At 53.5% G+C, this 26,722-nt stretch overlaps 11 protein-coding genes across 11 annotated transcripts; 7 read left to right on the plus strand and 4 right to left on the minus strand.

Annotated features, from left to right (window-relative positions):
• Positions 1–266: 266 nt before the first annotated feature.
• On the plus strand, positions 267–1,580 carry A1O7_04656 (uncharacterized protein; the record flags this gene model as incomplete). The annotated part of the gene is made up of 1 exon (XM_007758666.1): positions 267–1,580. The coding sequence occupies one exon, from the start codon at positions 267–269 to the stop codon at positions 1,578–1,580; it is 1,314 nt and encodes a 437-aa protein (XP_007756856.1).
• Positions 1,581–1,779: 199 nt separating this feature from the next.
• A1O7_04657 (H/ACA ribonucleoprotein complex subunit 3) lies at positions 1,780–2,032 on the minus strand (the record flags this gene model as incomplete). Its single annotated transcript, XM_007758667.1, has 2 exons — positions 1,780–1,852; positions 1,905–2,032. 2 exons carry the CDS (start codon positions 2,030–2,032, stop codon positions 1,780–1,782), a joined length of 201 nt encoding a protein of 66 aa, XP_007756857.1.
• Positions 2,033–2,676: 644 nt separating this feature from the next.
• Positions 2,677–4,338, plus strand: A1O7_04658 (tRNA-intron endonuclease, archaea type; the record flags this gene model as incomplete). The annotated part of the gene is made up of 1 exon (XM_007758668.1): positions 2,677–4,338. One exon carries the CDS (start codon positions 2,677–2,679, stop codon positions 4,336–4,338), a length of 1,662 nt encoding a protein of 553 aa, XP_007756858.1.
• A 1,476-nt stretch (positions 4,339–5,814) lies between these two features.
• On the plus strand, positions 5,815–6,157 carry A1O7_04659 (uncharacterized protein; the record flags this gene model as incomplete). Its single annotated transcript, XM_007758669.1, has 2 exons — positions 5,815–6,061; positions 6,120–6,157. 2 exons carry the CDS (start codon positions 5,815–5,817, stop codon positions 6,155–6,157), a joined length of 285 nt encoding a protein of 94 aa, XP_007756859.1.
• Positions 6,158–8,502: 2,345 nt separating this feature from the next.
• Positions 8,503–9,285, plus strand: A1O7_04660 (uncharacterized protein; the record flags this gene model as incomplete). Its single annotated transcript, XM_007758670.1, has 1 exon — positions 8,503–9,285. The coding sequence occupies one exon, from the start codon at positions 8,503–8,505 to the stop codon at positions 9,283–9,285; it is 783 nt and encodes a 260-aa protein (XP_007756860.1).
• A 1,090-nt stretch (positions 9,286–10,375) lies between these two features.
• Positions 10,376–11,707, minus strand: A1O7_04661 (uncharacterized protein; the record flags this gene model as incomplete). Its single annotated transcript, XM_007758671.1, has 1 exon — positions 10,376–11,707. The coding sequence occupies one exon, from the start codon at positions 11,705–11,707 to the stop codon at positions 10,376–10,378; it is 1,332 nt and encodes a 443-aa protein (XP_007756861.1).
• A 1,833-nt stretch (positions 11,708–13,540) lies between these two features.
• Positions 13,541–14,056, plus strand: A1O7_04662 (succinate dehydrogenase, cytochrome b556 subunit; the record flags this gene model as incomplete). Its single annotated transcript, XM_007758672.1, has 2 exons — positions 13,541–13,642; positions 13,691–14,056. The coding sequence occupies 2 exons, from the start codon at positions 13,541–13,543 to the stop codon at positions 14,054–14,056; spliced, it is 468 nt and encodes a 155-aa protein (XP_007756862.1).
• Positions 14,057–14,295: 239 nt separating this feature from the next.
• On the minus strand, positions 14,296–18,546 carry A1O7_04663 (uncharacterized protein; the record flags this gene model as incomplete). Its single annotated transcript, XM_007758673.1, has 1 exon — positions 14,296–18,546. One exon carries the CDS (start codon positions 18,544–18,546, stop codon positions 14,296–14,298), a length of 4,251 nt encoding a protein of 1,416 aa, XP_007756863.1.
• Positions 18,547–19,386: 840 nt separating this feature from the next.
• Positions 19,387–20,534, plus strand: A1O7_04664 (endo-1,3(4)-beta-glucanase; the record flags this gene model as incomplete). The annotated part of the gene is made up of 2 exons (XM_007758674.1): positions 19,387–20,214; positions 20,271–20,534. 2 exons carry the CDS (start codon positions 19,387–19,389, stop codon positions 20,532–20,534), a joined length of 1,092 nt encoding a protein of 363 aa, XP_007756864.1.
• Positions 20,535–21,939: 1,405 nt separating this feature from the next.
• On the plus strand, positions 21,940–23,875 carry A1O7_04665 (uncharacterized protein; the record flags this gene model as incomplete). The annotated part of the gene is made up of 3 exons (XM_007758675.1): positions 21,940–22,570; positions 22,620–23,486; positions 23,547–23,875. 3 exons carry the CDS (start codon positions 21,940–21,942, stop codon positions 23,873–23,875), a joined length of 1,827 nt encoding a protein of 608 aa, XP_007756865.1.
• Positions 23,876–25,066: 1,191 nt separating this feature from the next.
• On the minus strand, positions 25,067–26,698 carry A1O7_04666 (uncharacterized protein; the record flags this gene model as incomplete). Its single annotated transcript, XM_007758676.1, has 1 exon — positions 25,067–26,698. The coding sequence occupies one exon, from the start codon at positions 26,696–26,698 to the stop codon at positions 25,067–25,069; it is 1,632 nt and encodes a 543-aa protein (XP_007756866.1).
• Between the last annotated feature and the right edge of the window lie 24 nt (positions 26,699–26,722).

A 26,722-nucleotide genomic window follows, 5' to 3' on the forward strand; every position in this document is an offset into this window, starting at 1 on the left:
ATACTCCAAGCTTTGGGATACAGTGAGTATCTTTGAAGCTCCGTGGTGATGAGTTTCCCTGGAGCTGGCGACAATACTTTGAGGATGAGCGATCATGGGCAAGAAGCCGAAGGGCAGTAGAGGCGCGCTTATATAAGCCGGCGATAAGATAACAAATGACTTTGACCAACGCTACAATTTTCGGCGGGGGAATTTTAACATGTGCGAACACAGACGGCGACAACATCACAGCACTCCCTTCCACCGACGCAGGGGATTCTCTGACAATGGCCGACCCCGCGCACCCCCCTTCCGAGGCTGAGAAGAAGCCCATCCATACGATTATACTTGATGCATCTCCTTTCCTGCTCAACAGCCCCTCCATCTCCACCCTTCTAGCTAATGGACACATCCTCTTGACGACCCCGTCTGTTCTTTCCGAGATTAGAGGCGAAGAGGCACGAAATAGAGTGGAGACACTCTACAAGCCGTTCCTTACTGTCCGCACACCGCGAACCGAGAGCATCGAAGTTGTGAAGGGGTTTGCTAGACGCACAGGCGATGGAGCTGTGCTAAGTGCGACGGATTTCGAAGTTCTTGGACTGGCGTATGAGGTTGAGTGTGAGAGGAATGGAGGAGATTGGCGATTACGAAGCGTTCCAGGGCAGAAGAGAGTCAATGGGAAGCCGCCGCAGAAGGAGGAAGACACTGGTGAACGACAGATGGAGGGCACTGCTGTGGATGAAGATGCCGGTCATAATGAAGTGGAGACACAGGTTGACGGCATCGTGAAGCAAGCAGAGACGCTTATTGTGGATGATGCACAAGTGACGGAGCAGCAGGCAGGGGAAGTAACTGAGGACACCACAGATGCAACCGCACCACAGACGGACGAACCCTCAGAAGGACTGACGATCGAAGCGCCAGATCAAGCCTCAGACTCAGATGAAGGCTGGATAACTCCCTCGAACATCAAACGTCGACAAGCGCAAGATGAATCTGCTTCCAGCAAATCCTCCCAAGCACCCCCCAAGACTCTCCAGGTTGCGACCCTGACCGGCGATTTTGCAATGCAGAACGTCTTGCTTCAGATGAACCTGAATCTTCTTTCCTCAAAGACCTGCCAGCGAATCTCTCAGATCAAGCAATTCGTCCTGCGATGTCACGCGTGTTTCTTTACCACCAAACAAATGGATAAACAGTTCTGCCCACGATGCGGAAAACCCACGCTCACACGAGTGAGTTGCACGACGAATGACAAGGGTGAGGTTAAGCTCCACCTTAAGAAGAATATGCAATGGAACAACAAAGGGAACATCTACTCCGTCCCTAAACCCACAAGCGGAACAGCGAACCAGAAATGGCAAGGGCCTCGGCACGGCGGAGGTGGGAAAGGCGGCTGGGGCAATGACTTGATTCTGGCAGAGGACCAGAAGGAGTATGTTAGGGATGTAAAGAGCAAGGAGAGAGAGGCCAGGCGAATAAAAGACTTGATGGACGAAGACTTTCTGCCGGGGATCCTTTCCGGTGAAAGGGTGGGAGGAGGAGGAGGTAGGGTGCGAGTTGGAGCAGGACGGGCGGTCAATTCGAGGAAGCGATAAACCAGAAGTTCGCATGAGATGATCATTGTATCATGCATGAATTGATATCCCGCTGAAGAAGCCATCCTCGAGTATCTCTGGGTATCCTGTTCCTTGATCTGCAATCACCGTGCCCTTTACGCCTTATGAGCTCGCAAGTAAAAATTTCTCATTTCTTCTCGTCTTCTGGTAGGTGCGTGTCAGTCGCGTGCGAGGTGGCTCATGTGAAGGAGCGGAGCATACTCTGCTGGGTGAGAAGGAGGCCATAGCGCTTCTTCAGGGTCACTCGATGCCTGCGGGCGATGTCAGATCTGGCCGGATCGCTTCAGACTGTGTGCTTCTCACCTCGAATATTTGTCGTCTGGAGAAAATCTCGCAGGATGTGCAGACTTTGTGACGGTCCCATCGAGGACTTTTTTCAGTGTGTATATTCTCCCGCCCGTCGCCGGGTCTTCTGTGTACATCAGATGCATCTTGACGCCCGATCGTCTCCGTCGAAATCTTCGCTGCGAAGTATGCTATGGGTTGTTGTGTTCAGTCGGCTCTTGATCCCAAATCGCTCTGCCGTGGTTGGAGAGTGCAAAATCGGCAAGAAAGCGCGATCCAAAAATTTCCCTTGTCGGTGAAAATTGCGGGGAGCAGAAGCTGAGGTCAAACCTATTGCAGTTTCGGGTCACTTCTCTGCCTGTGCACACTCACTCATCAATCCGACAACGACACCGAGCCTATTTGACTGCAAGACTTCCTTTCCTGACCCGCAGGATCTCGCCCGCTACTGTGCGCACTGCTCTTCAGGCTGCCACCACGCTCAGATGGCCGCTCCCACCTCATTTTGAGACCGGCCTGACTCCTCTCTAACTCGGCGGCGATCCGGATGTAATGTGAGTATGCGGCCCAACCAGGTGAATCGTGCAAGACAACGCCCCCTTCTGTCCGGTGATGACCATTTTCATGCCTAGAAGGTAGCACTTTGATTTCAGCTACTCTTCAGTGTGGGCTACCTGTATTAGACTACAACGGTATCTGAGTGACGGACTCTCACGACTCTTATCTTTTTGACTCGCGGTCGAAGCATGTGAAAATTCTACGAGGCTGACCACGACCGCAGACATCCAGCATGGCCTCAGCTTCCGAGCAGCCTGCACCTCCTGAAGTTCCAACATCCAAGCCAGTGATTACCAAGCCTCAACGACGGCCAAAGAGACCTAATTATAACCATATCCATCGACATCTTCTCCCTCTCGAAGTATATCCTTTGCCCGTCCTCATCCCTCACAATCCGCTTTCACTAGTCGCAATCGCCCTCTCGTACCTAGCTCAAGCTATTGCCCCGCCACGTCGACCAACCTACGATGGTTACTTTTCCTCAGCAACATCATCCATACACGTAACCGACCCAGACACAATCTGCAAGCTTTGGGAAATGGGCTTCTTCGGCAGAGGGAGTCTCAGTCGGAGTGAGCCAAATTGGTTGGAGAACAGAAAAATGAAGGGTAAGACGGCTGAGGAGAACACTGCAGCGAGGCGAGAGCAGCGCAGGCAGTTAAAGCATGAACGAGCGAGAAAAGAACAGGAAGAGATTGACCATAAGCTTTCCGAGGAATCGCAGCAGGGGCATAATGCCCGTGGCCAGGTAGACGGTACCAACGGACATGTATCACCGAACAAGCCTGAGCAGAATGGCCGTCTGAACGAGCACTCAAATCGGATACCGGACGAGCAAATGACTATAAGTGAACGTCCACAACCCGCTGAGATCAACGAACACATCAACAGTATTTCCAGGTTCAACGTTCTCAAGAACAATGTGCAGAATATAAGCAACATCGATGGCGTGCTTGAGTCGGCTAGCGGCACCGCGACGCCCACGCCCGACGATGACAAATTAAATGGGTCAATAGAAGGGTTCGAAGAGTGGAGAAAAGCAGTCGAGACGAATGGGCTGCCAACCCCTCCACCAACCTCGACGTGTTCGGAGACCAGTCAAGTTGACGCCCGACCCTCGGAACGCTTACGACGGACCAAGACAGTTCACTTCTCGCCAACTGTTGAGGCTAGAGAATTCGATCTGACCTCTCCAGTAATCTCACCCATCAAGTCCCCGGGTACCTCGCCCCTGGAAGATGCAAAGCCGGTACCAGAAGCTCCCGTCGAGCAAGAAAATCAAGAACACCTGAGCATATCCCTAGAAGAAGCATTTTTTCTGTCCTACGGCTTAGGCGTGCTCAACGTATATTGTGATGACAGCACCACCACCCTGCCGCCGACGTCGCTTCTTTCACTGTTCCGGAGACACTCATATCATCCCCCACGATCACTCTCCCTGCCCGCGGAGCCAGACGATCCTTTCATGATTTCATACGCTGTCTACCACCACTACCGCTCTCTGGGTTGGGTTGTGCGCTCCGGGGTGAAATTCTCTACAGATTACCTCTTATACAACCGCGGGCCTGCGTTTTATCACGCCGAGTTTGCAGTCGTCATTGTTCCTTCATATACACATCGATATTGGACCGAATCGACAACCCCGGAAGAAAGAAAAGCGATCGAACGGAAGATGACCAAGAAAAACTGGTGGTGGCTGCATGGAGTAAATCGGGTACAAGCTCAGGTTCATAAACAGCTGGTGCTGTGTTATGTGGATATTCCGCCCCCGCTAAAAGGTGAGGCTAACCACATAGCCAAGGTCAAGGATGTTGATATCGGCGTGTTACTCTCGAAGTACAAAATAAGGGATGTCAATGTCCGGAGGTGGACTCCGAACCGGAGCAGGGATTGACATGAGCCTGTCTCGTCCCAGTGATGAACATGCTTGATGAATGGACGTGTGACATTTAGCCGGAGCACATATGATGTTTAATAGATACCCCATGTTCAGGCCTACAAGGTGAGGGCAACACTCGGTTTTTTGACTTGCCGACGAAGAGTTGCCCCAAGTCGACCATCGTATCAATGCTTCCTGGATGCGTCGGACAACTACACAGTGGGCAAGGACGCTGAGTGTTCCGAGGTACTCAAGAGGTGCTGTCACATGACGGCACTAGTCGCGAATGGGACTGGTGGCACTTGCCATTCTTCGAGTCCTTATGGCCCTCTAACCCCCCTTCCTTCTCTCTTTCAGTTTCCTTTAGACATCTACTAAAAATGAAATGAAGGCATTGCAAGTCCTCTTAGCTGTCGCTGTGACGCTTGCTCTCCACCTTCGCTAGCTGGCCATTACAGGTGCTCAGAAGTTGGACCGGGACAACCTCCGACCTCCACTGCTGGAACTCAGTCTTGGAAGCGAGGAATGCCCACGGTCTGTCTCACCTGCCCTCTCCTTACTTTGTGTAGATCGAGATGGTTTCGCTAGGAGGCAGCTAGCATGATACCTTTCCACGACGTCGTATAGCGCCCACTGTGCTAGCCCGTGGTTGGTTTCCAGATCATCGCTTCAGCTCGCTGATGGCCTCCTCCCCTGGACTGACCCGATCTCGGATCGCCCGCCGCCGAATAACTCAGTCGATGGCGCAGCCTCCGGGGTGTTTTCCGAGACACTCAATGCGCGCTGCACCTGCTAGAGTTTGCCTGGCCTCTTGGCGTTGGTGTTATCGATTCGAGGTGCGCATCCAGCTCGTCTGGCTGGGGTCAAAAGTCATGTCAAGGAGCAAGAGGAGTCCCCGTGGGGTACAGGATATCGATCGTCAGCGTCGTGCTCCTTTGATACTGCTTGGGTGGGACAGGGATTCCGATGGCTGCGATGGGTCAGTTCATCAGCACTGCTGCTGCAACGATCCACGGCCGCTAGGCGATCGTATCTTCGGTGATCGCCTCGGGTGGCACGTCGGAACGACTGCGAGATTATCGTTGATGCCATCTTACGGGCCGAGTATGGAGCACACGTATGGAGTACACGGTAAGGGGTAAGTTGGAGGTGATGAAAGGGGCATGGTTCGCATGGAATTGCAGCCTCGTTCGTCTGCCCAGCCTTCCACCCATTGGTTTAAGTCGCGTGTCTTGGTCTTTTACCAATATCCTGGTCCCAACTTTGATAAACTGATCTCTCAGAACACAACCTCAACACCACATTCCGAACACGTAACACGGTCTGATAAGCGCCTACGAGAAATTGACACGTCACTTGTCATGAAACCCCATCCGATGGCATCTTCACGTCCACCACGACGAGACGCAACACAACCACACGCAATACTCTGTATCACCATCGTTGATCTCGCAAGAACGCCGGCGTACGAGCGGTCTGTCTTATCCCATAATGTCTATCTGGGCCAAATTAGGCTTGAACCCCCGGGAGATGCGCAAGGCCCGGCAGGAGGCGGGCAAGTTTCTAGGTCCAGATCCACCAATTTGGGACGATATGGGCACCGATATCCAGGAACGTAAAGTCGAGAGTTACATCCAATACCTCCGCAATAACCAGAACAATACTATTGCAGACAAGCTCAGCGTCGACAAGGAGGCTGTCTTTGAGCTGTTGAGGACGCGTACTAAAACCCTTCGTCGTAAGTAATGTGAGTCGTGCCGCATTCAGGTAATGCTGACTTGACTATCCTGCGATAGACTCTGGAAAGGGTAAACCTCTTGCTGTGGACCTTTGATGCCGTGCTGAAAAGCCGGCTCGGTAAATTCCGTGAATACCGAGTGGGGGATCGAGGCTGGAAGATGATATTTGTCTGCATGTCGGCGGATGAGGCTGGTTGGGGGTCGTTTTATTGTCTTTGCACCTTCTCGCGACTGCTGGAGAATTATCTTCGAAGGCGGCAATTCGTCTCGTTTGAGCTCTTTCGTCCTTGTTTGAATAGTTTTTCGAAAACGACCAAAATCCATGAAGCCGAAAAGAAAAAGAAAAGGGGTGGGGACGGACCAAAACAACAGAAGCAGTCCAGCTGCCTCGGTCTCTACCGTTGTTTCCATGCCGAGGAGAGGATTTTGGCCAGATGCCCAATATCCCCGCGAGCGGTTCCGCCGGGAACATGTCAATCGACAGTCATCAAACCATCAGTCACCAGTCAGCACTGGGCATATGTCGATAATCTCCTGGGCTCCTTGCTCGGGGTGTGCCGTGCAGAAGATTGCCGTGTTCTCGAGACCTGTATCAAGCGAGTCGCTCGAGACCTCGCAAAAGCCAAAACAGTGAGAAGATCCCGAGACAAGAGCTCGACACGAATATTTGTCGTCCAGATGAAATCTCCACGAATCGACCATTGCACGCAGAAGACCAACCTTGTCATCGCTTTCAGCAGATCGCCTCGCATGCTGCCAACCGACAGGCTCCTCGACCCCGCCTCACAAGTCAAAGCAGCGAAAGACGGCCGGGTCTCTCGATAAAACCAAGAGGTTGTCGTTCCTACGTCTCGAGGTTGAAAGACAGAAGTGCAAACTCTGCGCCCAGAACCAAGACAAGACCCTGATTCCGCATCGTTCCGCTAGCAGGAGATTGCACCGCCCTGCGACTTCCGATCCACACGTCACTACGCGAGCCAAAGTTTAAGTTCGGGTTTCACGATCTCCATCGCCTCCTACAGTACGTATGTCCTCGTCTGTGTGTAGGTCGCGGTATACGAGCTGAATTTCCCTTCCCCATGGGGAAAGACGTCAAGCTGGACCGACAGTGGAGATGTCGACCCTTTGTTACGAGAGAAATACCACGACGAGAGCCCGAACCCGAAATTCAAACGTAATCTAGAGCCGCCGCCAGAAGAGGACTCGCCTGTCTTTCTGCATATCTGAGCAACCGAACAGCGGCGAGTCAAGGATGCTGGGACCTTATGGCCATACAACGGCACGTACAGACAGCACCATAAGAAATTGGGTTGTGAGTTTTATTGTTTTGGGCCAACAGCAGCGAACGGCTGGAGTCGGAAATCGGCGGCGGCGGCACCTCGTCCTCTTCCCTTTCTCCCCCACCGGCGCATGTTCTGCGGTTGGTTCTCCCAGTCCATCTCAGTCGCAGCTTCTAACGAGTCCACGAAATTTTCCCATACTTTGATGTATTTATGTAGCAGGCAATCGATTCACGCGTCGGCATTGCACTGCGTCATTGTGGACTATGTGCTGTATCGTCGTAGGCATTTCCTACAGTAAAGCGGACAAGTACGAGCACGAGTCCAGTCTGAGATCTACTGCATACTGGGTCTGTGTTGTAGCATTACGCACGATAACCATGCCGCAAGTGCTCCCCACGACGAGGGCGAACATGGATGTGTGTGTGCGTGTACGCGTACGTGTGTGCGTGAAAAGGCGCAAAAGTCCAGCTATACAGCGTTTGTGGCAGGGCGTGACGCCCGGAAGGCATGTCTATTGCAGTACGGAGTACCCCGGAGGGCGTGGGCCTCGGACGGGTGGGCGTCGTGCTGTACGGTATGGACTTGCACGAATGGCGCGCCACTGCAGCAGGCACTGGTACCCCTAATACGAGTTATCTCGTCAATTGTGGCATTTCGCAGGGCGTACAAAGTACATGTGAGATGGAGGGGGGAGAGTTTTGCTCCTTGTTTTTTTGCCGCCCTTGGTCGTCCGCAACGCTTATCTCGTCCCGCCGGCGCTGCTGGTGCCTGGGTGCGTAGATGATAAATGACAAATGCAACGTTGGCCTGCCTGGGGATTTTTGGACATTGCAGTCGAGTCTAGTTCGGTCCGGGTCTCCGATATACCCATAGATTTGCTATAGGCGGTTTCTGCCCCTCGATTTGTCAACCCAGTCTAGCGAGGAAGTGTAAGCTCGAGTTCGTTAGAGGTCGGAGACACTGTCTTGCGACAGTACAGACACGCACGCCTTGAAAAGAAGATTTATCGCACGACATACAGGCACGCCTTGAGGAGAAGAGTTTCATTACGCTCCACACACGAGCCGTACACATTTACAGCATACCGGCTATCTGAATCGAGTTGCGCGGAAGAATTGTGCAGAAGGAATCAAAGACTGTCGGACAGACCTGTGATGATGCTCGTCCAACAACACCCACTACCACTGCCATCACCGCTCCCGGAGCCGGCGCGTGATTACTCCTACGACTCGCAGCTACCTCCGCCGTCTAGGTTCCAGATACGAGTCGACGTTGCCAACTCACGGACAATTCGGCCTGATGGTCCAGCGGTCACAAGCCCGTCCTATACAATCCGACCGGCAACACTGGAGGACGCGCCCGCAATCGCACACCTCGGCGCGACGGTGTTTTCTGCAACCTTTGCCTTCTCGATCCCTGCGCATGATCTCAAGGCGTTCCTGAACGAGGCATACACTGTGGAAGCCATTGAGAAGGATATCAGTTGTCCGAGGAAGCATGTCCTTATAGCTTGCGCGAGCGCGAAGTCGAATGACTCACGGGGAGAATCCGCCAGTTCGAACGACGGGAAGGTTAGTGGGGACAGTGGCGACGACGCTAACGTCGAAGTCGGAGAAGCCAACGACTCAGTAATCGGCTTTGCACAACTCACTGAAGGGACCACCGAGCCATGTCTCTCACATCTCCGTTCCAGCGTTGAGCTTCAGCGCTTATACGTCTCGACAGCGCACCACGGTCATGGGGTAGGAAAAGCGCTGGCGCGTGAGATCGAATTGCTCGCCCGGAGCTTAGGGTACAGGTCCTTGTGGTTGGGTGTTTGGGAAGGAAATTTCAAGGCCCAAAGGGTCTATGAAGGGTTGGGGTTCACAAAGGTCGGGGACCATGAGTTCAAGATGGGGAACTGTATCCAGATGGATTGGATCATGTGTAAGGGGTTGTGAAGGTGGCCGTACATCACAGGGGATTGGAGGTTTTGTATCATTGTCGAATAGAACAAAAGCAAGCTGAAGGGTTGCGAGCAGGACTTCTGGAAGACGTGTGAGAGACCGCGGCATTGTGCTCGCCCAGGATCGAGACCTTTCCCGAGTGGCTTCTGCCTTTACCTCATGTTTGTGTCTTCTGAGTTCATGATGAAATGTAACCTTGATATGAAGCCCCCGGAGCCATTGGGACGGCCCGCGCGGGTGATTAACGACAGGTGAAGGGTCCTTCTGGGACTCCGTCATCAAGCAAAGATGCTGAGACCACTTCACTAGCAATAGTCATGTGCCGTGAATGTGAGCTGCCAAGCTGGAGTCCATGGTAGAAAGAAGAAAAGGTTTGGTAAGGCAGCTTGGAAGAAATTTGAAGACCCGACAAAAATGGCAGGGCACAATTATTGCTCTGCAGTAGCGGAATACGGTGGACCAGAAAGCGGCTGATGCGTCACAGACGCTCAGACCAGCGGCCAGGTTGGCGAAGCGGCAAGGTCCGCAGGCTGAGCACTACTGTACATATGATAAAAGGTAATTACCATCGAAGTGAACGTAGAGAGGAAATGATCAACTGGTATTGTCTTCTAGTACACCTTGTTCTCCGTATGAGATCCTTCGTTTAATAGAAGTCTGTCTCTACCAAACCAGCTCTAGTGGACGTGCCGTGTGAGTATCGTATGTCGTGGCCTCGTAAGCAGATCGTCAGTTAGAGCCCTCCAACCACGCCGGCGTGATCATATCCTGGCAGTTCCTCCCATCTGAAGCACGTCTTGTGGGAGCTCAATTCGAATATTTCTTGCAGAACACCTGGTCAGTTCCTTCCATTGAAGCACATGCTGTGGTAGCTCAGTTTGGACATTTCTCGGAGAACCACCCGGCGTGATCATATCTTGGCCAGTTCCTCCTATTAAAACACATCCTGTGGCAGCTCAAGTTATACATTTCTTGCACAACCACCTGTATCGTCCATCCACTCGTGGCACATCGTACAGTATCTCTGCAAGTAACATGTCTGTGATCACTCAGTTCTTCCTGTTGAAGCAAATCCTGTGGTAGCTCAAGTTGGACACTTCCTGCAGAACCACCAGTATCGTCCAACCGCTCCTGGCACATCGTACAGGATCTCGTCAAGCAACATGTCCGTGATGACTCCTTGCAATGTCTGCTTTTCCTCCTCGTATGTATGGCCGGCCTCACGGGTCCTGAACAAGCACACCTCATTCACGTCCACAGTTCGGCTTGGCACTCCCCCTGGACCCCAAGTGGTATGCTCTGACTCTTCAACAAGACACAGTCCCTGGAATGGCGACCCCTTCTGCAGTGCCTTGAACGCCACTTTCGCAGCTGCGTCCTTTACAACCTGGGCCTTCTTGTACATTGCTCGGACATCAGCCGTCACACCGTGGCGGTTGAGGTACATCTGCAGAGTGAACAGGTTCAAGTGGACTGGTCGGTTGACCTCGAAGCGGAGGGTAACAGAACGAAGGCCGAGGAAAGCAGGCGATTGGAGGACCATGCTGTGCAAGGACGAAGCCAGGGCGTGGCTGGTGATGTCGCATTCATTCGCCGTGCCTATCCTGACGATTGCGATGTGTTTGATTCTTCGTGCAGTGGCTGGTCGGAGGCCTTGGATGCCAGTGGGCAAGAAAAAATCTGTCGCACTCCGGGCCACAAAGGTGCTCTCGCCATAGAGGATCGGTCTGCATTCATTGTAGATGAAAGGGTGCGTGAAGAGGATATTGGTTTGCAATTCGGGATTCAACTCGCTGAAAGTGTCGCCGCCCTGTTGACTGGGAAAGGTGATTGATCTGGAGGAGGGTACGAGGAGGTAGCGGTAGATGAGCTTGCGAGCTTCAAGAGGCGCCCGAAGGAAGTCAATCTTGAGAAGAGGACCGCTTTGACTGCTCGTAGAGGCATGTGGATGTCGGTCAAGGAGGCTTCCATCGTCGAGAAGTTGCTGTGCTTGTTCCTTGATCAGACACAATCCAACATTGAAGCGCTCTTCTGCGTCCGTCTGCGGGCTAACGCGACGGATTACTTGTGGCTTGTCAGCGACTGCCAGTCCAAGGCTCAATTGAGGTCCATGATCCTGCTCTTCTTTCTCATAGACGTCTCTCTTCCTCTTGTTTGTCAGCGGAGTAGAGGCGGTCTCCGTGCGAGACAATGTCTTGCTTTTGTCATCGTAGTATCCATGATAAGGACAGAGCGAGTCGCCGATCTTGACAGTAGTTTTGTAGGTGCACAGGCATTTCTTGCCGGGGTTGTAGCGGAGGGTCATACACGGGTCGGCGAGTGTGTTAAACTCATACGTAACAAGACCTGGGAGCGTAGGACGTGGGTTCTTGCGAGGTCGCCCCCGTGGTCTTCTTGGAGCAACTGGGGCAGACATGAGGTAGATTCTCTTGCTTAGACAACGACAATATGCGGGTCGAAGGACGGTGTTGAGGGTGTGCAGGTTGCAACGAGCACGACTTGGAGAGACATCAACAACTTGTTGGTGTCGCAGGGCGATAAGGCGATAACGGTGTCTGCGGTGAAGACATCGCCCGCCTGCAAGACTGTGCATGCCCCCAGGCCGGGAAAAGTCACGAGGACTTCGGCATCAAGACCTCCGATGCGACCATTGCTCCGGTCAAGCATCAAGACGGCCCTTGGATCTCCGGCAGGGGCCATAGCAAGGCGCTCTGCTTCGAGCCTGCCCTTGTCCTCCACAAAACAGGCATATCGAAGACGACATGCTAAGGCGTAGCTTTATAGTCGTCCGGCAGCACTGGAAGTCCATAGAATATCGCATATCATGGTAGAGCGAATTAACCTGTCAGGCGTGGTGCACATACTTACCAATGAATTGCCTCATCCTGGAAGGGTTCATTTTGGCAGGAGTGAATACTTACAGTTTTCTCTTGGGCAGTCTCGTGAGCAGCTGCGTCGCTGTCACAGGTCATGTCGGCTCATTTTCGCGTTAGTAGACATGGAGACGTTTCGGAAATCATAGGACAAGGCTCCTCTCAGCAGGACAAAATGGTGTCAGGCCCTCTTGAGTTATCAACGGCACCAACACGACCGGTATTGGCACCGGTACCGGCATTTTGGTTCGTTGTTCTTCTTCCTTTTCTTCTTCACGCGGTAAACACTGGCAGTAATTGGGTGAGCAAGCTGTGGATTTGGTTCTCAGCCAGAGATTTCTTCATTGTTGTGAGAAGCAGAACACGCGCTGCAAATTACCTGATGTCCAGATATGCTTTTGCGGGTCGCCGTGCCTTCGCTTTGTCATCGACCGTGATGCTGCGCCGGCAAGGCCTCCTGATGGATCTGCTCCAGTGTCCGATCCTCTGTCATAAGAAATGTGATGAAACTGTCTTTCTGGCGTTGCTAGCAACTTATTGTCTCACACCCGCAAAGTCCCAACCCTAGATGACATGGAGTCTCCTCGCCGATACTGGAGGCGTGCCTATCGATCATGCTCATAATGCATGCACATACCATATAGTCCGTAGATATGCAGTATATATAATATGGGGTATCTGGCTTCGGGATAAATAATACATGTACAAGGTCAAAATTTAGTTTCACTCCGGGTGCTGAAAAGCAGCTCGCCTAGCAAACTCCCAGCAAATCAAAACGGGGCCAAAGATAATCAACACTCACGTGACTGCCAAGCACTCCATCCCGCGGCTCCCCATGCTCCGATCCGAACCTCTCGACATCATGAGCCCGTGAAGCTCAAGCGACAAAGCTCACCTGCCACCTCGACAACGACTCCTCGCAGCAGCCATGTCGGCCAACATGTTCTCGCGCAGAGCGCTGCAGCTGACCCAACGGCGACGTAAGTCCCCCAACGAACCTGGAACAGGATGCAAGCCCGAGAAACTAACAGTCGACGAAGTCCTCGCAGCAAACCCCTCCACATTGGGCAAGACACCTCTGTCGAGATTATCGGCCCCAGCAGCCATTGCGACCGCTCACAACGTACAGATCAGGTCAGTCCTCGCACCCCTGCGACCTGGTTGTGTCCGAGAGAAAGCCTGTTGAAAAGGGAAGAAGAATCGAAGGAGATGCAGGGAAGCAATAGATGTTACATCTGCACCGGGCTGGGTGTTGTGGAGAAGAAAAAAGAAGAAGACCAGGAAAATGAGATTGCCTGATGTCTTCAGGGCGAACCGTCGTCTCGTCTTCCGAACACTCCTCACATCCCCCGTCACTACCTCATCAGGCCTTTACCATGCTAACGCATCTCTGTCCGTCCTCCAGACCAGCAACAACATCCACAGTCTCGCAATCCAGCGGCCAAGAGATCCTCGCAAACCAACGCCTCCACCGTCCGGTGAGTCTTCACAGCCCTTATCAACTCATCCAAGTCTAACAGTGTTAGATCTCTCCCCACCTCTCCATCTACCGCCCCCAAATAACATGGTACGGCTCGGCTCTGAACCGCATCACGGGCGCCACGCTGTCCAGCGGCATCTATCTCTTCGGCGCGGCGTACCTCGTCGCCCCGCTCTTCGGGTGGCATCTCGAGAGCGCGTCCCTGGCCGCGAGTTTCGCCGCCTGGCCGATCGTGGCCAAGGTGTTGTTCAAAGGCGCGGTCGCCTTCCCGTTCACGTATCATGGGTTGAATGGGATTAGGCATCTAGTCTGGGACACGGGCGCGAGCTTGACGAACAAGCAGGTTATTTATACGGGGTGGACGGTCGTCGGGCTGAGTGTGGTGAGTGCGTTGGGGTTGACGTTTTTGTGAGACGAGCCGAAGGCGAGCATGGCTTGAGAAGAAGATTGTACATGAACAGACCAGCTGAAGCACGCGACGATTGAGGCAGAATTGAATCAGTGAAACAAATGCAATGCGTCCATGCCTATGCCTGGATATCATGCATTACGTGTTTGTGTGCTTTCTAACACTAGGGCTCGTCTCGAGCTTATCGACGTCGCCGACATTGGCGAAGCCCCCCGACCTATGACTGTGACACAGTGATGCTGTTAATCAACATAAGTAACACCATCCCTCAGTTCATGCACGACACTTCCGCTTTTCCTTCGATCATCGTCGACGTACTTGGTCCCATCACGCAATTCGTGCACCAAACTAGGCGACTTCCTATGTTTTTGTCTAGTGCTTCGTCGTGGAGTCAAGCTTCTGCCGGGCTCTGATGCCGCTATGGACACGGTGGATCGCCTGCGCTGGTTGGTTGCGTCTATCAGAGGTGCGCTCTTCTCGCGATCCTGCCCTATCATGCTCACGTCTTCGTCGTCTTCATTGCCCATGTGATCAGTCCTGTTGGCCTTGCGCCTGCTCGTCCGCTGAGCAGGCCGAACGTTGATCTCGGCTTCTTCGACAGTGTCGTCAATCATCTTCATTTCATCTCCATCGGCGCGAGTTTCAAGAACAGCATGTGCAGTTTCCCCGTCAGCAGTGTCCTCTCTCACGCCACCGTCATCTCCGTTCGCAAAAGACGCATAGAAATTCTCCACCGCATCCTCGTTGCCGAATTCGCTAGTCATGTTGGCGGTCCGACGGTCGCTGACATGTTGGTCCCTCACGGGAGGTTGCCCATCGTTCTCGCGTCTGGGAGAACTGCTCCGCGGTTCGCTGGAATCGACTCCAGTGAGCTCATGGTCATTTGTTGAAGTGCTCGGAGAAAATAGTTGCTTGCTACCTGAATTCCACCAGCTGAAGAGAAGCTTGACTCGACTGGTTTCGGCGGGACCATACTCAATGGGAGGACCAGATACAATAACATCCGACCAACTCATAGTTGAGCCGGGTTTGGCCTGGAACACAGCCCACGAAGATGTCTCCGTGCTCAATAGCATGAAGTTTCTCATAGAAGTCTGGACCTTGAAGTTCCGAAGGATAACGACGTCTCCGCTAGTGGTTATAGGAACCGCGTTGATGGCATGCCGGAAAATCTGGGCAGATACTGCTGTATGCTGGTCAGGGAGTAGTGAAGGATCAGCTAAGCGTAAGGTAGTATAGTAGTCTTTTGGCCCGGATTTCGATCTCTGCGGCGACGCCGAGGGTTCTGTGCATACGGCAATGATGTCTAGAATCTGGCCGAATTGCTCATGCAAAGAACTCAGGTGCGCATAATATGCGAGAGGAGTTGTGATGCCTATGTGCCTGTGGGACGTTGGTCTCTTCGCCTGCAAATTGGGTGAGATAGGCGTGATGTCAATGCCGTTCGGCTTTGTCTCTTGGAACAAGGTAAATGCAACGGGTGTCTTCCTGCTCTCTTGCACAGGGGATGATCGCAACTCGCTCCGATCTGGCGACGCTGGGTGGAGATTTTCTTTGCGGTTTGGTGAGGATGAGGGCGCCGGAGCTGGTTTACGAGGCGTAAAATACGGACTAGAAATGTTGCTAGCCATAGTGGACTTTCTTGCCGAAAGGCGTTGGGAGGCTCGACGAGGGACGACCGAGTCAGGGTGCAGATAGGGGGTCGTGGGAGCCATAGCAGGAGTTGCGCTTGCCGAAAGCGCTTCACCAGGCTCCTCCTTCTCCTGATCCTCGAAAATAACCGGCGTCTTCCCTCGGGCGTCTTGAGCAGGAGCCTCCTGGAAAGAGTCTGTTGATATCTCTTCTTGGGTCTGCGCTTCCAGCTCTGCGATGACCTGTGCAGATACCTCCTCTTGTTGCGTCGAAGAAATCTCTCGGGGGTCCTGCGCAGCTTCCTCGTAGTTGTCTTGCGTAGCCGCTTGCTCTATGACTTCCTCCTCTGCAGCCTCTTCCTGCGTCTGTTGAGGTGTAGGTAGAGCAATGACGGTAACTTCTTTCACGTCTTCGGTCTGCTCGAGACGAGTATTGCGTTCAGGCGAGGGTGGATACAGTTGCGACTGATCCCGTGTTGGCAGTTGCACTTGAGCTTCGGGACTGCGCAAAGACACTGACTGATTGATTATATGCTCCTCTCGGTCGTCTAACTTGACGGTCTGCGTCGCAGAGTGTGGATCCGTTCCTTCGGACGTGTCAATGTTTGCAATCTCGTAGGCTTGTGGTGTGACCTCTGCCGCACCCCCGGAGGACTCAACACTGCCCAGCTCTTGGGCTGAAAGGCCGGCTGGTGGCACGTCGAGTCCTGGATCCGCATCTCTCTGGGACGCGCCGTATGCGGCTGCGGCGTCCCCTGCAGGCGGCTGCACGCTTCCTGCGGTGGCGGCGATTTGAGCAAGCTGATTTATGTAGTCTGCAAAAGGTTCGTTGGGCTCAAGGGTGCCATCTAGGGACCGAAGTCGCGTGCGATAATCAGACGAGCGACGACTAGAGGTACCAGAGCCTGTTTGCTGAGCTCGGTTCTGCCTGAATGGGGATTGTGACTCGGGATAGGCAACCGATCTGGGCTTCTCGGAAGCAGGGATCGATGTCTTCTCTTGCCGACCGTCCGCGGCTGCACTCTCCTCCATACTTTCATGCAAAGGCGTAATCGGAATGTTCGAGACATTGCCTACATCAATTTGTTCGAAGGCATTCGAGGGTCGTGTAGGTGCAACTGGAGACATCTGCAAGAACTGTTCGAGGACATCCAGCGGGCTCTTCGGCGGCTCGAATGATGATGGACTGATCACAAACCCGTTTGTTTGTGACATATCAGCAGGTGCCCCGTACATATCGTCATCCTCGTCCTCAACCGCCTTACGTGGGTCAGGAAGTTGAGGAGCTATCTCTGAAGACGCCTCGTCATGGGATCGAAGGCGCTCTTCATCGATCTTTGACTCCAGGACTGACAGCCATTGGGGTACTTGGTACCCAGCGCTGCTCGTACCAACCGCATTTCCCGTTTCTATCACGACTCCATCAAGAGTCTTCGTGTGCTCTAAGCGTCCAACAGGCTCAGCCTCGATATCTGCCGACCGCTTTTGGAGAACAGACACTTCTTCTACAATCATCAGTGAGCCCTCAGAACCCGGTAATGATGCGGCATTCAGCTCGCTCTCAGGCCTGGCCTCTTCCGTTGCAACGGCTGCTGGCGTATCACCGGAAGCTTCTAATTGAGATGCAGCCCCATGAAATACTGAGAAGTATCCCACTTCCACTCCCGACCTCTGGACTAGAGGAGAGACCAATGGCAACCCTGGCGATGCGAGAGGTAGCAGCCGTGGCGTAGTTGCAGCGTCATGCTCAGAGCTGATTTGAGACACGTCGATCTCTCCTGGTGGCAGATGCAATTGCGTGGCTTTGTGCGGTGTTGAAGGCGGACCCATGACCACTGGTTGGGGTATGGAAGTTGACTCCTCTGAATTGCTACGCGGAGGTCCGCTCGCGCTCTCAACAACATCCACGTCAGGAGTCTGCAGGATGTTGGCAGGCAGGTTTTCTGTCCGCTCATGCTCGATGTCTTCGGATGCCATCGGGTGCTGCTCTGTATGCTCCGAGGTTTCCACCGTCAAGTTGGTCTCTTCAGTTGGCATATGATCCTGTTCTGTATGGTCAGAGGGCTCCGCCGTCGGATTGATTTCTTCGTGTGTCAGGCCTTGTTGCTGCTCGACATGGCCGGCGTTGACCTGTGACTGCGAAATATCTTCTGACTCCTCGTCCGAGTCCACGAGGCTCCATGCTCCGCTCTTCCTCGCGAACTTGGTTCGCTTCCGTCCTTGGCCAGGGACGTATCCGTCATCTTCAACAAGAGAGTGCAGAGCGGCATCGATAAATGTACCTGCGGAGACCCTTCGACCTGGCTTTTGTGGTGTTAAGTACGGGACATGGATCGTACTCGGCTGCCGATGCAGAACTCCGTTCACGGAGGGACGAGTGTTGTATGCGCCATTGACCAGCGCAATGGGGCTATCTGCGGAGGAAGTATCGGATTCATTCGCTCTATAGTCGACTGTAGAATGGAGGTCACCGTCCCGGTGCACTTGCAAGATCACCTGTTTCCAGTATTCTAGGTCCCAATCTATCTTCTTACCCGGAGTGGAAACCAGGCCGCCCGTCTCTGTCCATTTGCATCCGTCTAACACGAGCTTGACTGTATCACCAATGCCGACTTTTGTCCTTGCCACTTCTCGCGCACACCCATGGCGGAAGACGACTTTAACCTGACCTTTGGATTTGCGCCGTCGGACATCAGTATCTGCCAGAAGCAGGGCAAGCGTGCCAGTCGAGCTAGAGTAGGGCCAGACCAGCACAACTTGAGCTAGAATGTAGGACGAAGACGAAGCATGGTCAGAAGCCGGAGCGAGGTCGGCAATGGGGATCTGCTTGAGGGTCTCGAAAGTGAGCGCCACTGTGGTCATGATCGTGGCCGGAGGGAGGGATGACAGGCGGCAGCCATATCTCTGTCAAATGGACCACAGCCACAGCGTACAAGTAGATGGGTGATGTGGTATGGGGTTTCAGGTGCGGAATGTTTGATACGGCTTGAAGGTGGGCGCGAAGCAACGCAGGCCACACGATTTTGCCGCGGGCGGCGGACGCGATGCGGCCTGGAAACGGCGACGATTGCCGAAACGCGTTTCATGAGATCAACTTCACACGTGGATGGATTTGTCCCTCTTGGGTGCCTCTCTTGTTTCAGTCAACTCAATGTATTTTAATAGCGACTGGACCATCTGCAGAATGTCCTGAAACTGCGAGATTCCTTCTTTGCCATATCCACCTACCGTAGACTGTCCGTGGTGTCGTGGTGAGCACGGAAGACCGGGTGGCCGTGGATACCTCCAGGTCTGGCAGATTCCAGCTTCACCACAATGAATACCATCGGATTCCTCTCACATTCTCATCAATGGCGCCCGCCAAGGTAGGTACCGGCAGAAAAAATGTGTGAGACTCCCCAGTCCCTCCAGCTGCGCCTCTTCTAAACTTGTCGCTGCGGAAACATTCATTCACATTCCCTGTTGTCTATTGAGACATCTTCATTGCGCTCCAACTCGGCTGGCCTTTGCCCACGAGCCTCATTTATTGCAAACACTCCTTCTTCAGCACATTCCTTACACCTGATATCTGCCCTGAGCTTGTCGATTGAATCACGGCTTGCGCTTTCCCTGTCCCAAACGCGGTACCGCTAGGTCGGCAATCAGAGCACCTTCATTCAATCCGTATCACTTTCTTTGCAGGTCAAAGCAACCACCATCACCATGGTTCCGACCACTCTCCTTCTGCTGCTGGTCAGCACGTTCTTCCAAGTCGTGTTTGCTGCCTACCAGATAGTTCAAGACTACTCTGGCGACGCCTTCTGGCAAGGCTTCGATTTCTTTACCGACCCTGATCCGACGGATGGACTCGTGCAATTCCAGTCGCTCGAGGCCGCAAATTCAAGCGGAATAGCAGGGTTCATCGACGGCGGCAATGCCTCGTTTGCAATCTACATGGGCGTCGACACAGAAAAGGTGGCTCCTGAAGGTCGTGCGGCTGTGCGGGTCACATCCTCAGAGTCCTTCCAACACGGGCTGGTCATTGCAGATATTGTTCACATGCCTGGGGGTGTCTGCGGCACATGGCCAGCATTCTGGATGGTGGGAACTGACTGGCCGAAGAATGGGGAGATCGACATCGTCGAGGGCGTCAATGACCAACCCACGAACAGCATGACCTTACATACCAGCGAAGGACCTGTCATCACCAACGGCACCGATTTCTCTGGCCAAGTGATAACCTCGAACTGCGACATCAACGCCCCTGATCAGCCAACGAATGCCGGATGTTCGATTGGTGACATTTCCAACTTGACTTTCGGTCCTGAATTCAATGAAGCAGGCGGCGGGGTGTTTGCGACCGAGTGGACGTCTGACTTCATCAAGATATGGTTCTTCCCGAGAGGATCATTCCCCAGCGACATCGTCAGCAGCAGTCCCAACCCATCGGCAAATTGGGGAGCTCCCAACTCTCTCTTCCAAGGCCAATTCAACATCGACGATCACTTCAAGAATCTTCAAATCGTCTTCGATACCACCTTTTGCGGACAGGTAAGCGTTTCTTCTCCCTCTGCTATTACATGTATGCTGATTCCGTCGTTCTTCAGTGGGCTGGCGCAGTATGGAACACTTCCAGCTGCGCGGCTTTGGCGCCCACCTGCGAGGAATACGTCGCCAACAACCCAGCCGACTTCGCCGATGCTTTCTGGGCGATCAATACCTTACAGGTCTTCCAAGATGATGGTGCAGGCAGCGTCAACCCGAACGCGAGTCCGGGGAAGGCAAAACGCGGAGTATCCGGAACGCAAATCTTGGCAGGGAAGGGGTCCCACTCGAGATCTACAAAAAGCATTTTGCCGATCTACATGTGAAAGAATTCGTCTACATGAGCGTTGTCAGCAAGGCGTTGGTGGTCACCTGGCATAGGGCCGGTTTCTTGATACATGAGTGATGACTCGGTTGGCGCGAAGGGAAAGAGGGACACCGTTGGGAATGAGACAGGACAGAAGGCGAAATCCGCGTAAGGATCTCAAAGCTTGGAGATTTTCCGTGATGTCGAGCTCGGAGAATGACCTGCAGAGGACGGCCTTACTAGTCAGTCAATTGTCATGGTTGCTCGTGCGCTGGAATGTAGTGTGCGCTTCAATATTCACAACGTCCGCCAGCAACGTGATTTCCACGTACGAGTAACTCTGCAATGAAGAGCCTTCACATTACCACAGCTTGTCGCCAGCACCAATTAAATGATCCACACAACAACAGGCCCCTCCGTTTACTCAGTAGTACCCAGCAGCCCAAGGTTGATTGGCGATATCTCGAGATCTGCGTGACAAGGCTTACTCATAATGCAATGCTGGGCATGGAACGGTCGAAAATTCAACTAGCCTCGTGGCCCTACAAAGTACTTGTGTGAAAACTGTGTACGATGGGGGGAAGCAACAGATGATAGCCACTTTCCGAGCACACGACAGCTTGTTTCGAGATCAAGATCTGTACTTTTAGCGTCTGCATATCTCCTTGGCCTGAAAATTCCCTCATCGGCAACCAATTAGGCAACGACATGGCAACGACATGGCAACGACGTCATGGCGATGGTGATTCAACCACTCTTGCCTCGGCAGGTGCAGGCCCACAAGTGCAAGTGCGATTCCTCGTGAAAGTCAATCTCGGGTGAGTTACGGTCATGGAAGATCACCCGAAGATCAAGCTTCAAGCCACAGATTCCAGAGAGCATCAAGCTCATGCCATGGCGCAGCCTTCTGCCTGCCCACCCACCATGTTCACCAGCCTGATCGCCGAAGACAGAGGCACCTCAGGACTTTTTCAAAGATAATGGAATCAATCTCGGCGGTCAAACCGGCAAGTGCAGAGGCTCGCTTGCCCCTCAATTCTACCCGCTTCTCCATTGCGCCTGACCCCGGATGTTTTCTGGAAGCTGCAGGTGAGCATGATCGGGCCTGCTGCTGACGTCGTTGTGCAGCGAACACGGAGTACAGTACCGATACTCTTCATTCGAAGTCGCCCTCCTGCGACTCCACTAGATGGATACGCTGATATCATAACGCATTCTATGTTTGTGGCACAGCCATTCAATGCGTCTTGGTTGACCGAGCCCTGTCTACTAGCCACCTTCATTTGCGCCGGACAGCCCTTATCTTGTATCTCTTCTGCTCCTTCATATTCTCCACCACGAGTTTTGGCAGTGGCTCCAGAATCTACACCTCGTTCTCGTTGCACTTTTGATCAGGAGCATTCCTTCTAGGTCTCCCTTTCGCTATGGCGTCGGCACCCGGCCGCCATCCACAATTTAATATCCCCTTCAACGAGCCCGAGACATCATCGGCCGAGCGCAAAGACACCCACGGAGAATGGGATAAGGCTTCAACCGTGAAACCCGATGAGGACGCTCAACTACAGCAAGCAGAGCATGTGGGCAGGAGCTTGCCAGACGAGAAGGTCGGCGAGAAGGGCACTGAGCCTGAACCCGAAACCTTTGACAAAATTGAGATCACCGAGGAAGACTGCTACAGCGAGTTGGGCTATTCATTTCCCGAGTGGAAGAAATGGACCATCCTCACTGTGATCTTTCTGGTACAACTATCGATGAATTTCAATACCAGTCTTTATTCAAATGGCCTCGGGGGCATCTCGGAAGAATACAATGTCAGCATGCAAGCCGCACGATGCGGTGCTATGATATTTTTGGTTCTCTATGCCTTTGGCTGCGAGCTCTGGGCGCCCTGGAGCGAAGAATTAGGTCGATGGCCTATCCTTCAGGCCTCCTTGACTCTGGTGAATATCTGGCAACTCCCTGTCGCGTTAGCGCCCAACTTCGCAACCATTATGGTGGGTAGAGCTTTGGGTGGTCTCAGTTCTGCTGGAGGTTCTGTAACGCTGGGGATGATCGGTAAGTGCCAACCGTAATGTTCTATACCTTTTGACTAAACTCTTATTAGCCGACATGTGGGATGCGGACAGTCAACAATACGCCGTGGCTTATGTTGTCTTCTCGTCTGTGTTCGGCTCTGTTCTCGGACCCATCGTCGGCGGGTTCGTGGAAGAATATGTCAGCGATTGGAGATGGACAATCTGGATCCAACTGATATTCGGTGGCTTCGTTCAAGCCTGTCACTTTTTCTTCGTCCCGGAAACCCGTTCCACCATCATGATGGATCGGATCGCCAAAAGAAGACGCAAGGCCACTGGTGAGAATATCTGGGGTCCTAACGAGCTGGAGCCTTTCAGCGACCGTTTCAGCGCCAAAGAGATTCTCATCACCTGGATCCGGCCATTCAAGATGTTCCTGACAGAACCGATCGTCCTTACGCTTTCGCTACTGAGCGGCTTCAGCGATGCCCTCATCTTCATGTTCATCCAGTCCTTCTCCCTTGTCTACAAGCAGTGGAACTTTGCGATTTTTGCGGTCGGCCTGGCCTTCCTGCCCTTAGGGGTTGGATATATCATTGCGTGGCTCTCCTTCATCCCGGCCATCAGGCGCAACATCAACGAAAGAAAGTCGAAGCCCGGCGATGAAAGAGCGCAATACGAGTCGCGCTTGTGGTGGCTTCTTTACACTGCCCCATGTCTGCCTATTGGCCTGTTCGGATTTGCCTGGACCATCCAAGGACCACCTATCCACTGGATCGGTTCCATGATTTTTGCTGCTCTTGTCGGTATCGCCAACTATGCGATCTACATGGCTACGATTGACTATATGATATGCGCCTATGGGCCATATTCCGCTTCTGCTACGGGTGGTAATGGCTGGTCTAGAGATTTCCTTGCTGGTGTGCTTACTGTCCCTGCCACACCATTCTTTGAGAGTGAGCTTGCCCCGGTTCCCACGCTTTCAAGCTACTGAGGCTAACGTAATTGATTCACAGATATTGGAGGACGCCGTCATCTCAATTACGCCTGCACCATCCTCGCCTGTATCGCCACACTCCTCGTTGTGGCCGTCTATGTTATCTATATCTATGGCCCAGTGTTGCGCAAGCGATCGCCATTCGCCCAGTCGCTTGCTAACGCGCGTGCCGACAACGAGGGCCGCCGTCTCTCTTACCTGCCTTCTGCATCTGGAACATCGGAGTCTAGACGACTTTCGAGAACGAATACCAATGCGAGCAGGGAGGCGAATTCAAGGAGGCAGAGTCAAGCTGAGTTTGTCAGACGACAGAGTATGCCCCGGCTAGGGAGTGGAATGGTTCGATAGGGATCGAGCCAGCAGAGGTTGGTACGAGCTACATGGGATGAATGAATAAACCTGGTTTTGCAAGGTTGCCAGTGTGTCCATTAAATTTGATGAGGCCTCGGGCTGGTGATTTCGGCCCGAAAATGGAAGTCTATCACTCGGAATTGCGAATCTGCTTGGATCGTCGGTGCTCCATGATTCTTGTGGGCACAAAGGGGCTGTCATGGTTGCGAAGCGAAGGAAAGCCAAGAAGGAAATATACCCTGGACAGTAAATCGTGGACAAAGACGACTAATGATCCGAAAGTGAAGAAGCTAGATAGTCTAGCCCAGTGTGCAAGTGTTGTCTACGGACAATCTATCATCCATGAATGAATGAATCTTGATGGAATGGCTTTCCATATCTTCTCGAGCGACTGGCTCCGCCCACAGTCGCCCACAATCATGGAAGTTCTATGGCAGACGACTCGGACATCTTACATCAATCCCTGTACTCCGTAAGTTCTCCGTATGCTTCGCGCAAGTCCCGGACCCAGGCTCTATGAATCGGCAACCAACAATCAGGCCCGCAAACACTCAGATCCGCCTTGCAGGCTAAATAGTCCTCACACTCGCTGTCCGACTCTTCCCCTTCCCCTCCATCGGAACGCAACTGACTAGATAATTCGAGGCTTTGGTCCTGGAGAAGGGAGAGGGTGAGTGCGAGGTCTGCGATCGCTACACCTTTACTCCCTTGTTCGCCGCTCGATCACTCGCTGTGCAATGATTCGCGGGCTAAAAAAAGAATAACTGTGTATGCTTATAGTCTCGCACCAAGCTGTGTATATTTGTACCCTCTCGCGGGAAGGCGTCCTTCGCACGACTCTGATCTCAATGCCTAGGTTCTGGCCACGGATGCGCGCGCTAGCGATCGTCTCGGTCTCGGTATTCGTATACGTATATTCGGGACTCGAACCTGAGGCTCCCCGACTTGGTCGATGTCAAGGAACAGCGTGGCGGGCATCGCTTGAGGAACCCGCTATGGCTTGATGTGTTAGCAGCATGGTCATCGTCGTGATTGCGACGGGGTTTCGTGGTCAAGTCCATTCTTCTTCATATTCATATCCTCGTTTCACTGGCGCTGGTAGGACGACGGCCTTAGACTAGCCCTGGGATATCTTGTCTTGGGATCCAACTCTCCGGTCGCAGGGCGGTGGTCTGCTGACGCCCTTCTTTACTCCGGCGACGATGTATACTCCTTCGCGACCTCTGCCCTTCTCTGCTCCGACGGTGATCGATACTCCCTTGCGACCTCGGATCTCGAGCGCTGCTTCCTCACAGATTTAGACGAGCCTAAACCTGAACCTGAACCTAAACCTGCACCTGCACCTGAACCTGAACCGATGGTGATGGTTCTTCGAGTTGTCAAGTTGCGAGCTCCAGATTCACCGATTGATGGCTTCACTGGCCATGGATTTTGCGAACGAGTCCGCGGGACCTCCAAGTTCAGATATGGTATCTGCTGCCGATGCTGCTGCTGTTGCGGGCCACTCAAGAACGGCACGGGGCTGTTTCGCGAAGGTGGGTCGAAGAAGACGCGAAGATTCAGCGTCGTATCAGCTGAAGGGAGTGCGTTCTGCGCTGCAGAGCCGTGAGGATGATACTGTCGCTTTTGCCGCTGGTCTCCCTGCTGAGCTGTCTGTTGTTGCGCCGGGGCGCCTTGCTGCTTCCGCTCCTGCTGCTGCTGTTGTTGTTGTTGTTGACCACCCCCGCTCGCAGCCGAATACTCCGGCTCCGACGTCGAGTACGCATTTCCGGGAAGCCAGACGAAATCGTCAAAACTGCTCGCAATGTCCGCGAAATTGAACCCCTTGCCCCTGACGTGCGGTTCAAACACCTGGCCGATCTCCTCGTCGAGGTCCAAAGTCCCACCCTTGAACGGCTGGTACTGATGCAAGTTGGTGACCACAGAAGGGTACGTCGTGCCCATCCGGCCCGTGACCTTCGGGTGGACGTCGACTTCCAGCCTCACATCGCCGCTCTCCTCGAGGGGCCCCGTCCTCTTGGTCAGGAGCATGACGAACGTAAATTCCCTCGGCAATCCCGACTTCTGCAGCCGATTCTCCTCGAGCGTCCAGACCAGCTCGCCGTCCTCGATGTCGTAGTCATTTCCGCCACGCAGCGTCCGGACAGACCCTTGGATCTTCATCATTTCGTAAACCTTGTAGCTGGACTTGACGCCGTAGGAGGGTTTCAGGCTCGCGCTCGCGGGACCCTGCGACACGCCTAGCGACCCGGCGAGGTTGAAGTTCCAGTTCAGCGTCTCCGGGCTGATGGACCCGTAGAGCAGATGGGGTGCATGCCTCAAGAACCGCGGTCGAGAAGGCTTGCAGCCGTGGCCATGACCACAATCTTTACTTCTCACAAGTGCGTCATGAGTGGTGTCAACCGTCTGCGTGGCATGGTCATGACTATGACTGTTTGTTCTCAGCGGCAGCGGCACCAGGTCCGTAACTATCAGTGATGGCGACAGGTCGTCCTCTCCCGTATGGCGCAGCGCTATCCTAATCTCGGCCGATTTGAAGCGGAACGTCGTCCGGCTCGGGTGGAACACGAAGTTGATCGCCACGAAGCGCACGTGGTCAATGCAGTCTTCGTGGATGCTGGGACTGTCGTAGTAGCCTGATTGCAGGCGCTGGACGTGGGCGGTGATGTAGCTCCCGCCCGGCAGACGGCGCTCGTAGATGCATTTCTGGTTCACTTGGTAGCGGTAGTCCGGCGCGTTGCGGTCCTTGGGCTTGGGAGTGGGAGCTGGTCGCGGTGTGGCAGGTGTTTGAAGCCATGAGGCGTCTAGGCTGGTTGGCATTGCCGGGGCGGGATACGGCTCGGA

The sequence above is a fragment of the Cladophialophora yegresii genome (assembly GCF_000585515.1).
Source record: "Cladophialophora yegresii CBS 114405 chromosome Unknown aczIN-supercont1.3, whole genome shotgun sequence".
Classification (NCBI taxonomy): Eukaryota; Fungi; Ascomycota; class Eurotiomycetes; order Chaetothyriales; family Herpotrichiellaceae; genus Cladophialophora; species Cladophialophora yegresii.